At 42.4% G+C, this 13,505-nt stretch overlaps 1 protein-coding gene across 3 annotated transcripts in view; it reads right to left on the bottom strand.

The window, feature by feature from the left end:
* The window catches only part of PODXL2 (podocalyxin like 2), a 31,404-nt gene extending 18,157 nt beyond the window's left edge, over nucleotides 1-13,247 (bottom strand). For 2 of the 3 annotated variants that reach the window (XM_039843608.1, XM_039843610.1), the window contains exons 1-2: nucleotides 13,107-13,247; nucleotides 6,655-6,921 (exon numbers count right to left, since the gene is read on the bottom strand). In XM_039843608.1, coding sequence (XP_039699542.1) covers nucleotides 6,655-6,921; nucleotides 13,107-13,164 — 325 coding nt within the window. In that variant the 5' untranslated portion in view covers nucleotides 13,165-13,247. Of the gene's footprint in view, nucleotides 1-6,654; nucleotides 6,922-10,368; nucleotides 10,404-13,106 lie in introns of those variants that run through there. The other variant, XM_039843609.1, reaches the window with a different exon arrangement.
* Nucleotides 13,248-13,505: the final 258 nt, after the last annotated feature.

The following is a 13,505-nucleotide window of genomic DNA, read 5'->3' as shown; positions in this document are numbered from 1 at the left end:
CTTAGGGTCCTAACATTAAAAGGGACCTAGGAGGCTATCTAACGGCCTTGGCCCTCTGGCAGGCCTAGAAGAGGTAGGCTGGCAATCCTCTCCAAGAAAACATCTTGGCCTCCTTAGAGAGGCATTACTGTGTTGTTAGCTTTTTTCCCCCTCCCCAATTTCCTTAAACTCAATTGATAGTTCATTTACAACTTAAGCCCATTTGTTTTATCTACTAAGAGAGGAACACCTGGGAAGCATCTCCCTCAGGAGAAAAAAAAAACCCTACATACTCTCTTAGTGCTCTCAATTTAGCCTTCTTTTCCTGGGGCTAAACAACCAACAATAATTATTCCTTATTCATAACACTTTCTGTTGTCAATATTTTTCTCCTCTTGTGAAAACTTCTGGATTAACCACAGTTTCAAAAATGGTTACAAAATCAACAGAGTAGGTACACAATAAATATTTGTTAAGTGAATTACTGAAACCAAACCAGACTCACTAACTGGAGGCTGGCTACCTAAATCAAAATGTAAAGTAAGATTTCCTGACTCAAGTAACATCATTTGAATTTATCACAGCAGTGAAGCTGCATTCTCCCCACGTGATGTGATAGAAGGCTCAGAGGCTGCTAAGGTCACTTTGATGAAGCTCCAGGTCTCTGGATAACTTGGATTCTCCAGGTTTTTTCTGTCTTTTTTAATCTCACTTTGGTGCGGACTTTTGTTCCCTAAATAGATCATGTTGCATTTTCTTCCTCCTATATGTCATCATGGTTTTGTAGGTTTCATTCCCCAATTTATCAAGGTCACACTGGACTTTATTTCTTCCTCCCAGGGTAGCCCTATCTCATGGATGATCTTTGGCATTAGCTAAAATATTAATTAACTGATTCCTCTGTTTAAGATATGAAATTAAAACAGGCATCAGGGCCAGTGGCCTTGAAAGATCACTTTAAATATCCCTTTAGATTAATGTCAAATCACTGAAAACTATCCCCTGAGTGCAACCCTCAAGCCAGTCATTCAACTGAATACTAATATACAAATACTCACATAATTCATAATAGATTTGTATAAAACAGAGGTGCAAGGGAAGAAGCTCTCAGTATAATTAAAAAATACTTTTTAATGGTTAACCTCAGTAGTCATCAAAGAAATGTAAATAAAACAAGATGATAAATTTTTGACCTACCAACTTGACAATACACGTATATATTTAAAGATAATATCCAGTATTGGATCAGTGCAGAAAACAGGCTCTTAATCCTCTGCTGATGGAAACCGAAATCGGGCCACATTTCAGAGAGGGAAGCAATATGAATGTAAAGCTTTAAAAACAAACATTCTGAACCTACAGTTTTACTTCTAGAAGTGTACCCTAAGGAAACAATTAAGGATGCTCATAACAATTTGTTTTTAAGGATTCCCATCATGGTACAGTTCATATAACAAAGACTGGAAACCATCTAGCTCTCATACAGCAGGGGGTAAACTGAAGAAATGGAAGCCCATCACACTTAAGATACTATTTCAGCCTTAAAGCTGAGGTTGGAGAGCTGTGTTTGCTGGCTTAGAAAGATGTTGGTAAGTGAGACAGCAAGATCTGTACGCTATAATTCCTTTTTTTTGGTAAAAGCATATTTTATATATTTCCCATATGGGAAAAAAAAAATCCAGAAAGATATACTCCATGTTGACATTTGTTAACTCTGGGTGATGAGATTATAAATGGTTTTTATTTTCTTCTTTTAACTTGTTTGCCTTTTCTAATTTCCATATAATGATATTTATTACAATGTAAAACAAAAATACAGGTTTTTTGTGTTGTTTTGTTATGTGTGTGTATACATGTATCTAAGTGAAAGTGCTTCTGTCAACTGGTCCTCCTCTTAGTAAATATGACTGATGTGTGGGCAGTGACCCAGAAGATCAAATCATGCTATAACAGATACAATCTCAACAATGACTTACTGAACAGAAACAATGTCCAGGTCCCAGCAGACAGTTACTTTGATGATCTTTTGTCTATAAAATTTATTATATGCAATAGGAATTAAAGTGGTCTCGTGAATGATTTCATATAGATAAGGAGCAGCAGATCTGGAAGTAGAAATCTCATATTTGAGATTTAGCTCTGCCACTTAGTACCTGTGTAATTTAGTATCACTTTTAAACCTCTCTAAGCTAGTTTCCTTAACAATAAAACAGTAATACTAATCATGCGTGCTTTTATAAATTTCATCAGGTTGCTGTGAGGTAAAAAACAATTATGTGAAATGATTTATAAAATATAAGTACTTTATGAATGCTCCTTACTCAAGTGCAATGTGGTTTATGCCCAACCATCGCTTCATTCTTCTCTTTCTATTAATGGCACCTCAATTCTCCTTTTGGAGGCACTCCTTCCTCTTTTTGGTCCAGGAGTGTGAGGCCCTACCCCTGGCTTCAGGGGGGCTTAGGATCCACTCTGGGCCAGTGAGAGAACTCTGTCCCCATGGCCTCAGGATTGGTTCAGAGATGGGCTTATGACCTAGATCAGACTAATGAGCCTCCCCTCTGAGACTTTTCAGAAGTAATGGGGAGGCAGAGTTCTCTGCTGCTAGGGTTACTATGTAAAAGGGGGATAAACTGCAGACACAGGGGGCTCTCAAAGCCACCACACAGGAATAGCTTGCCTAAGAATGAATCCAATGAGGGAAGGCAAAGCATGATGAAGCAATGCAGGCTCTGATGCTGGTTCAACCCCTGGACCCCACATGCCTGGTGCTCTGCAATTACTGAGCCAGGAAACACCTGAGAGCCTGTTTGAGTTGGGTTTCTAGAACTTGCCGACCCTGAAGAGTAATCTCTTTTCTTGTAGGAAACCAATTAGCTTGTTTACTGGGAAAATTAAAACTGCATGCAGAGAACTTAATTAAGAAGCTTGGGAAATGAAAGGGGTGGTGGGTGACAGTGGGGACAGTCGTGAGATGAATAAGTAACCTGGGAAAATGTTCTTAACCATTAACAATCCTGCATGAATTAATTGGTCGGGCTTTAAGATGGCTTGATGCTAGCTGGTGGAGTGGTAAATTTACATTCCATTTATTTTTCCCTACTTTGTTTAGACTACTCTTTTCACCTGAAATGTCAGAGAATCATAATATTTAAAGCAGTAAAAGACTTCGTCTATCATTCTCATGGTCTCGCTTAACAGATAAGAGACTGAAACCAAGATTAGAAAAGGAACCCACTCAAGGTCACATCACTCATCATCAGTCAAGCAGATGCCCACCAGCTGTTTTTGCCATTGGATACCCTGAGGATCACTGCTACAGAAGTGAAGGCACCAGCTCTAATTCTTCTAGGCCCAGAAAACTAGAAATGAGATGTATAACAATACTACTGACAATAATTGCTTTCCTTTCTAACACACACCATTAACGGGCTGTCATGGCAAGAACCCAGGTCCACATGCACCACTGCACAGGAGACACTTATTTTAGACTCAGCTCTGCCATGCACAAGCCATGTGACCTTGCTGTAGGCAAGCAGATCAATCAGAAGATGAGCGATGAGGGAGTCTGGACAAAAGGAAGCTCTCCTTCCTCCACGTACTCTGTACCTCTTGTCCATTCCCTTTGGAGGGCACTTGTGTCCCTACCTCATAGTCCTTCAGGCATGTACAGCAGAGATAAGAAAACAGATCCAGATTGTGGAGCTGGTGTGAGCAGGAGAAAGAATGTATGCGAAGTGCCCATTACATGGCTTGTGTTCATTGAATGACAGGTATTTTTATTATAATGAGACCAGAGAATGAGGCAAGAGAGACAAGTAAAGGACAATCAATGAGGGAAGAGGAGGCATGAGGGTGCACATCAAATCTGAGTTAATCAAAGCCAGAGATTTCCCACTGTGAACCTGAGAAAGGTCTAGGTGCACAAATATTGTTTTCTCGACCGGGTTCTCTGAGTGACTGTCTTACACTAAAATCTCAATAGTCTGAACAAGAGGAAAAGCCCAGAGAAAGACTAGGTAGGTACGTATAATTGTCAGGGACAAGGTAAAAGTCCATTATAATTTTCAATAATGAGAGGATAGACTTATCAATGAATGTTGCTGTGGCTATAGGTTATATATATGGGGGAAATGAATTAGATCCCTATCTTACATCACATACCAAAATATATTACAGCTAGAATAGAGTAAAATATAAAAATTAAGCTCAAAAGAATAGAAGAAATAAAGGTACATATATCTCAGGGAGGCAAAGGCTTTTCTAAACATAAAGCAAAAAAAAAAAAAATCATAAAAACATTTCAAAAGAAATATTGTTTTAAGCTTATAAAAATTAAATGTATGTATATCAAATATTACTATAATAAAAATAAACATAATTGATGAGCCAGAAAAATGTTTTCTATCTATGTTAGATAAAAAGTTAGTATCCCCTTTATATGAAAATGTGCACAGTGATAAAAAACATTAAAACCTCAGTAGAAATAAATGAAAAAGTTATAATAACAGCTAATATTTATGGAGGACTTACAGTGTGCCAAGTGCTTTGCTAAGCACTTTAAATGTATTATTGGATTTAACTCTCAAAACCCTATGACACTACTACTATCCCCATATCCTAGATGAGAAACCTGAGGCTCAGGTTGTCACTTACCAAAGAATCACATAGGTGTTCACTCAGTGCTAGAACTGTGAAATCTGCCTAACTAACTCTGAAGCCTGTTTTCTTAATTATGCTTCGAATCAAACCATTGAACTATAAATGGACAGAAAATGTATATATTATGTATAGAGAATAAATAGAATATGCATATAACATATGTATGTGACTATATATATACAAATATCAGTTAAAATTTACTAGTAATTAAAGTCCATTATAATTTTGCCTATCAAATTGACAAAGATTTCTAAATGACAAAATTCAGTGGTGGGAAGGGTTCAAAACACTGGCATTCATTCCATCTCTGATGGGTATGCAAACTGAAAGCACCTTTCTGGAGGATGATTGGAAATATTTAACAAAAGCCTGGGGAAAGATTCACATCTTTTGTGTCAGACATGCTCTGCCTCTGGAAGATCCACTCTTCACCCTTTTCTACCCTGCCCTGGCCCTGGAAGACTGACCCAGTGGATTACATCAACAGGCTATGCCTTGCCTCCTGACCTGACTCCTGGGCAGAGGCGAGGAAGGAAGGAAGAATGACAGGGACCCTGACAGAAGATGGGAAGAGAGGGAGGTCGGGTATTTATTCTCTTGGTTCCTTCCCTGTTGGGCCACCTGCTCCCCACCGCTCTCTGTCCTTGCAGATTCCTTTTATCCTTCTCTTCTTTTGTCTCCTTGGGTATAGGCCCTTGATTGCTCTGCTGCCACTGGCCCCTGCCCATACCTTTGTAAATTCACTGCTCTATAAATAAACCCTCCTTAGATTATCTTGGTTTGATTGTGTCTTCTGTTTCTGGGTGGCATGCTGACTAACACGCCTTTATACCCAGCAATTTTACTTTAGAAATTTATCTAAGGAAACAATCAGAAAAGTACAAAAACATATAAAGATATTTGTAGCAGCATTAAAACTGAAAACAACCTAAATATTCAACAATAGAGAACTGGTTTCATACATATGATTATCCATATGATGAAATACTATGTACTCGTTAAAAGTTAGGTTATAAAAGAATAATCATGTGGAAATATGTTTATGAAATATTTTAAGTGAAGACATTATGTCCCTTGATTCCAATTTTGCATATAAAAATGACTAGAAAGATGTATCGCAAACTATTCATAGTAATTATCTTTTAGTTGTGAAATTATGGGAGGATTTTATTTTCTTATTTGTACTGTTTTTGTATTTTTCATATTTTATACAATTTTTATATATTGTTTTTGTAATTAGAGAACATAAATCCAAAACATTATATATTTTAAAAAGAAAAATTAGGGCTAAATCCTGTAACACCCCGCTCCCATGTGCATGTGTGCATATACTTCCAATTTGACAGTCTGACATTTAAAAATGGGTTCCTGCTGGCCAAGGACATGTGCACAGCTGCTGTAGCTGGAAGCATGACGAGCTCTGCCATATCTATAATCAGCCATGGTACATACATGCCTGCTGAGCTCAGGCCCCACATGTCCATCAGCCATGCTCTATAAACCCAGAAACCAGCTCTGGTGCATGACTGAAGGCAGAGCAGTTAGAATGCCTTGATGGGGCTAGAGAGACCTAAGGGGGAGCAAGAGATGTGCTGACCTCTGGGAACCTTCAACAGAGACAATATAGTACATTAGGAGAAAACAAACAAATGAACAAAACCCCAGACCTTGAATATACTTTGGTCTGAATCATGACTGAACATCTGCATAGTTTTAGGATCTTAAGGATGCTTTTAACCTTTCTAAGGCTCAGTTTTCTCATGTGTAAAATGGAGATAATATTATGAGCAGAGAATATAGGCTCACTGAACAGCAGTCAATATTAAAGAGAAAAGAGCCTTCTGAGCCAATAAGTCACTCAGTATCCCAGAGACTTGGCTTTGATGCACAGGAAAAACTGGTATGGAGAGAGAAAACATGTGATTTGAGCAATAAAATGGTCATGTGGCATTTTGCCAAGACTGCCTCACACCCAGCTGCAATAAGCACATACTCTTAGGTAGGAAGAGCTACCTGCAGTGGGTCCCAAGTCCAGACTAGAATCATTCAGCTCCTCCTCCTCTTCCCAGAAGTACTGTGGTGGCTGCAGAATGCGGGACTCTTCACTCTCTTCGCTGGGGAAGCCTGAGCCAGGGGCTCCCAGTCCCATGGCCTCACTGGGGTCCTCTGAGTCCAGTGGCTCCAGGCCAGTGGGCAGCAGAAGGTCCAGCAAAGAGGTGGAGGTGAGGCCCTCTGGGCCAGGCTCATCGGATCCAGTTGCACACATGCCCAGGGACACTCCTGCACAAATACAAAAGCCAGTTGATTATAAAAGGTTGGAGAGGACAGGCTGGCATGGGGCTAAGATATGTCTCCACAACAAAGAACCCAGGGTGGGAGTGGGATTTTGGGGAACAATCTTGACACCCAGGGGCTTCGAGGGCATTCTGAGGTGCTAGTCTCATTTCAAAAAAGCCAAAATGCTTAGCCCTCCCTATGGCCAAGCCAAAGGGAAGACAGAGGGAGATGGGCAGGAGAGAGTGAGAAATCAACTGACTCAGCATCCACTGGGCATCTATCTGCTCACTCAGAAATGGAGACCAAAGAATGGGTATTCTTTGCCACAGCTGTGCTAGGTGCTGGGGGCACAAATGCAGCCAAGAAGGGGCCCCTGCTTTTAAGCACCTTGTGTGGACATTGTTTCTCAGGCAGCAATCCTAGGCTGAAAATTTTCCAAAACTGCATTGAGAGCAAGGTTTGTATTTCAGCAATGTGGGATCCTGAACACAGTCTTTAAAAACTATGTGAGGTCACATGTTGAACTCATCTAAGGTTGGTATTGACATGTTTCGAATCTCAGATCTTTCTCTCCTAATTTACAAAACAAACAGGCAAAAACAATAAATTAAAGGGCATCTTTGTTACAAAATAAACAAACAAACAAAAAATTAAAGGCCATCTTTGTTCTCTCTTTCACTCCCATTCACTAATAGGAATTCAACCGTATTTGCCAGTTTCACAACTTAATTACTAACTTAAGTATATGAATATTACTAACTTGCTATGTGTCTTCCAGAAGCTGCTTAAAACCCCTAGGTCTCTCAGTCTCCTCATCTGAAAAACGAGCAAGTTAGAAGAAATGACCTCTAAATTTTCTTTTCCAAGACTAACATTCAGTGATGCAAGAAAGAAAGAATTTCAGAAGTTATTTTCTGTTCTGCTCCTATTATACACTGCAACCTGGCTTGACAGTAGTTCATAAGTGATGCTTATAATAAAAATAAGAGCCAACATTATTGGTGCTGTGGGCTAAATGCTTTGCAAGCATTATCTGAATTTTAATCTTTGCAACTACCTTATGAAATAGTAAGCTGCTAAGTTTGGTATGTGCCAGCAGTGACTGGCCACTGAAGAAAACAAGGGCATTCCGGACTCAGAAATGAGTTCTACCAGAACTAGAGTGAGCATCTTGAATATGACGAAGTCTGTGTGAGCTATGCACAGACAACCCAGGACCATAAATTACATCTAGTCATAAGGATAGTATTCCACGGTAGAGTGAAAGAGGCGTAACAAAGTAAAAAATGTGCAGGTGAGGATAAACAGGTCTTGAAATCAGGCACAGAAGGATGTTCTAGTAGAGAGAACTAGGTGCCAGGAAAGCAGGTTTGCATTCTGGCTTCCCTAGCTGAGTGACTGGGTAGCTACTTCACTATCAGCAGCCTTAGTTTCCTGGTCAGTAAAGCAAGGACAATAACTCCACTAGCTCTCACAGGTGCAGGGGCATCAAATGAGGTAAACTCCACATAGTGTATGTAAACTGCGCTACAAAGAGCAGATTGTAGTCTACAAATGTAAGTTTTGTTGTCCCATAAAAAGAACAGAGAACTGAGACATTCTTGACCAGGAAAAGACAAATATATTAAAATATATCAAATATATTAAAATAAAAGGCTGATGTGAATAATAAAGATCAGATATTCTATCTATGTGTCTTTAGAGGAAAAACTAGGACTAATGGATGGAAACATGGGACAGCATCAGAGCTCCCAAGAGCCTTTAACCAGAAGTTGGCAATGCTTCTGATCACCTTCACCCACCCACCTAACTCTTTCCCCTGCTCCCAGCTCAGCTTCAGAGAAGTATTCTCTGGCCACTCCTAGTCTAGGCCAGGTACCACTCCTGTGACCACAGCCTTCTGAACAAATTACTTTCTTCAATGAACTCTAACAAACCATCTTCCAGCCTCCTTCACTGAATAGTAAGCCCACAGTCAGCATGTCTTGTGTCAGATTCAACCTTGTCATTCAAATGCCTTGCCAGTCTCTGAAATATAATACGGAGTCAACAGATGTTTGAATAAATGAATAAATAACCCTCTTGTTTTACAGATGAAACTGAGGCCTCATGAGATTAAGGTCGAATAGCTAGTTAACAGAAGAGCTGTAATTAGGTTGTGCAGATGCTCCACAAAGGAAGACTGGAAAGCTATTACTTACTAGGCGGGGTATCCTTCTTCCAAAGTATATGTAAAGGAAAAGAATAATCAAGATAGCATAAATACTTCACAGGATTTAAGGAGCAAGGAAAGAGGTAATGTATATTTGATCTTCAGTGGTTTTGTAGGGCTGAAGCTGAAAGCTGAAAGACATTCCTTTCCTTCTAGCACTCTGCTCAGGGTCCCCATGGCAAATCCAAACCATACAGTGGCTTAGAGTACAGGAATTTCTCTTCTTACAAAAGACCTCAAGTCAGTAAAGTGGCTCCCTATATTTTCACCAAGAATCCCCTTTACTTACATTCTGTGTGGACCCTATGTCTGGAAATATGTCACCTATAAACTGTACTCATTTAATAGTTATTTTCTTATTTTTAAAAAGGTAAGTCATATAATAATATGTCGATCAGATATAATACCAATTAGAATCGAACTTTGGTTTTAGGTAGGCTGCAGTGTCTTATTGGAGGTAAAATTTGCATTAGACTTTCAGTTAGTTACTCAGAAGATTATGGTCACCCTTGAGCTCCTATTCTGTGTCACGTATTATTCCAGGCCCTCTCTGGTGATACAAAGATGAACACGAGACAGCCTCTGCCCTGGAGGAAATGACCATTATTTGGAAAATGTAATCTAAGTTTTATATAAGATACCAGCTGACATAATAGCCCTACTCTGGAGAGGTGATGTCCCTAAGGTGTGGGAACCAAATACAAGAAACTAATCTGAAAAAAACTCATGTAGTTTAGGAAGTAAAAAAATTCAGCTGATGAAAAATATTTGTGGTAATTAACAAAAATTTTACAGGTTCCAAGGGCACCTGAGCAGCCAACCTTTGAGAGGGCCATGAGGTGAAGATCTTTATCTACATATATTAGTCTCTAGCAGGTATGCTGAGAATGACATTACTTCAGCCTTTTTAGAAAAGTGCAAACTGATTTTAATTCTAGGAATTTTAACCTCTACAAACCACTGAGGATCAAATATACATTACCTCTTCAGAACCTAAGAACTGTCTCTCTCAGAGTTGAACTACAGTGTGGCAGCAGAGAAGTCACCACCATCTAGGTCTTGGTCAGGCTCCCCAGAACAGCTTGGATTGTGAGAAAACTGTATCTGCCCTCTTGAAGAAAGTCTGACCACCAGTATTGTTGATTTCCCCCACCTTTGGGGATAAAATACTTTTTAGCCCGTGAAGGTCTTTGTGAAGAGGACTGTGGTCTGACGAATTCACTGCGTCTATTCCTTACCATTTCCATGACTTCAGTGATTCCTCCATGCTCTGAACCTCCCTCCTCCACCTGTCAAGCGGAGAAGACACAGTTTCTCTACACCTCTTCTCCCCCTCCCTCCTTGTCTTCCTTTCCCAACGATCTGATAAGGATTAACAGAGATTTTGATAACTTTGCTGAAAAGCTGTGTGTAAAAACAGGAATGTGGTTTTTTGTTCTTTCTCCAGTAAATGGTTCTATGATCTTCAAGTTATTTTTCCCTATGATGATTATTTTTTCTTTTTATAGATCTTGATATTTTCATAAGCCTTGACAATGGGTAATTATTTAGATAATTACGAGAGGTTACTTATTTTCAAACTTGCCCACCAAAATAGCAGTTGAGGCCTAACCATTCTGTGTATAATTACTTTTGCACTTAATGACTAATCTGCCTTAATTGAGACCCCATCTGATTTAAAATTTCAGAATAAACTCTTTGTAATTGATTTTTTTTCTCTAAACCTATACTTTTCTGTTACTTCATCATTCCCAACAGAGGGAGGGAGAGGAAAAGAAAGGACATGAAAAGTATTCTGGAATCGTCCTCAGAGAAGTGAAAATCTGACCAAAACACACTCAGAAAAAGAGCAAATAAAGCAAGCTTATATCTTAGGGGATGAAAATACAAGTCTTTAGTAATCCCATATTTTGTCTCCCTTGCTGCTCCTGACCCAAACTTCCTTTTCTGATTTTGACCATCAGTTCCACCCCACTCACCCCTAATCAGCAACTCTGAAGTCCAGATCTCTCTAAACCCTTGCCAGACACCAGTACAGAAGCTGCCTAGCAGCATCTGTCACACAACCCCCACATCCCTTGTGTGTCAGCTACAACAGAAATTGTCTAGCACTGTCACCCAACCACACTCACACTTATACCCATGTATGTGTCTGTACATGTCAGAGAAACAATGATGAAGGGTCTTTGTAGGCTTTCCACACAAAAGTATGCAAGTAAGAGAAATACTGCTAGACACGCACGTGTTGCCCATGCATGGGGGTAATAATATGTGATGGAAAATGTATATGGAAGGGAGGAGGAGGAGAAAGAATAGAAGGGAGAAAAGCTGCTGGCAGTAATCCATGGCTAGCCACATAGGGTACATGCAGTTATAGCTGTGCATGGATCCTGACACACTTTGCTGGACAGTTCTGGGGTGACTCACACAAAGAAACAGCAAACTAATCAATCTTTAATTTATTTGTTGAATCTTACCTTCTTCAAAGAGGATTTAAGGTATGCAAAGCTAGAGGGAGGTATGTGTGTGTGTCTGAGAAAAACACTCATGCACGTTATTTCTGTGCACACCACTCTTCTCCTTACCCATCCTTGATTGACAGTGGAGAAAAAGTACCCTAGCTGAACTAAGCCTTCCTGGGATATGCTCAAGAGTGGCCCCTTTCCCCTCCCATTTTCCTTGGGATTCTGTCACTATGAGCCATGGCACCATCAAGCAAAGACTCGATGGTAAGAGACCCTTCATGTCTCTCCTTCACTCACACCACACAACGTCTCCATGTCTTTGTGGGTTAACTGCATGGGAAGTGCCTACTAACCAATGTCCCATGCACACTTCTACTGGAAGTGTGTTCACTGGAAGTAGAATCACTCCAGCTATCTGATAATGGAGCGTGCACACACACACATGCACATACCTGCACACACACACATTCACTCCAGAACTCTTCTCCACCAACACCAATTACCAATCACACCTCAGTATATGTACTCTCCCCGTCACTCTATCAGCCACATGGAGAGACTGTAGCCATGTCCGGATTTGACCGTTCCTTGTAAACAGCCGTTCTCCCTACCCCCATTCTGTGGTGGTGGCCTGTGTCATAGGCTATCACATACTTGTGCCCAACCAACCCCCCATGCACACACCTAAATCCCAAGTCTGCCACTCAGAAGCCGTTCACAGACTGTGTGTCTCTCACAGGTACATTCATTTCACACCTGCCCCTCACCCGCAACCTATCATCACCCACACCAGTTCCCTTGAGTAGCTGCCGAATGGAAACCCGTCTCGGAGGCTCTTTCACATATCCCTTCTGTCAGCTGAGCAGGGGCTATTCAGCAGTGTCACTGTCACAGAGATCTTCCCAGGGATGTCATATTTTTTTTTTGTCAGCTCCTAATAAAGTTGTCCAGCACAGCCTAAGACATGCATTCACAATGACACACCCCTCCTCCTGTCCAGTGACACCACACACGTAAACACACTCCCCCACTGTTGCAGGCTCTTTGGCAGTTCCTGCTCGCAGCCACAGACGTCCCCGCCCCACGCTAGCTGTAGCTACTCCAAAGGACCTTTAAATGCTGTCTGCCAACCTTGTGTGGTTGTCACCGAGGCTAGCGGGCGGGTTTGTCCTCCTCTCAGCCGGGATCCGTCCGCCCAGGCGCCCCTCGTGCAGCGCCGCAGGGAGCGTGTTGAGGCGCAGGGCCACACTCCCAGCTCACGTGTGTGTGTGTGTGTGTGTGTCAGGGTCTCACGCGTGGAACCGCTCACACCGCAGGTACACGGAGTGGCCCCACGCCCCCCACTGCCTGCGACTGCTTATGTAGCGGACGGACTGAGCCGCAACCCAGGCACACCGCGCTGCGGCCCCGCACTGGTCCTTTGTTGGAGGCTGGGAGCTGTCCAGCACCGCGGCCCGCCACGCGCCCGCCGGGCCCTGCCGCCGTCCGCCTGCCCGCCGGCGCGTACTCACCCCAGGCCAGCAACAGCAGCAGCGGCGGCAATCTGGCAGCTCGCAACAGCTGACCCATGGTGCAGCCGTCGCCGCCCGCAACCGCAGCGGCGCGGCGCCTCGGCCAGCGTCAGGGACCGCTCTGGCGGCGGCGGCGGCGGCGGAGGCGGAGGCGGCGGCGCGCGCCCGCCCCATTGGCCCACATGGCCGTCACTTACCCCCGGCCCCGCCCAGCCGCGTGCCGCGGGCGCGCCCCCGCGGAGACGAGGCGGGCGCGCGGGTGGCCACCCCTTCGTCTTCTCATGAGCCTGGCCGACCAATGAGCACCGCGAAGGCCTGGAGGGGCGGGGCCGCGACCGCGAGGCCGGGAGTCCGGGGGCCTCGCACCTTGCTCCTTGGTTCAGCAGCGTAGGTGAGTCC

The sequence above is a fragment of the Pteropus medius genome, unplaced genomic scaffold, assembly GCF_902729225.1.
Source record: "Pteropus medius unplaced genomic scaffold, Ma_sr-lr_union100, whole genome shotgun sequence".
In the NCBI taxonomy this organism is placed as follows: Eukaryota; Metazoa; Chordata; class Mammalia; order Chiroptera; family Pteropodidae; genus Pteropus; species Pteropus medius.
The sequence above is the reverse complement of the archived record's forward strand: the minus strand, read 5'-3'. Positions and strand labels throughout refer to the sequence as shown.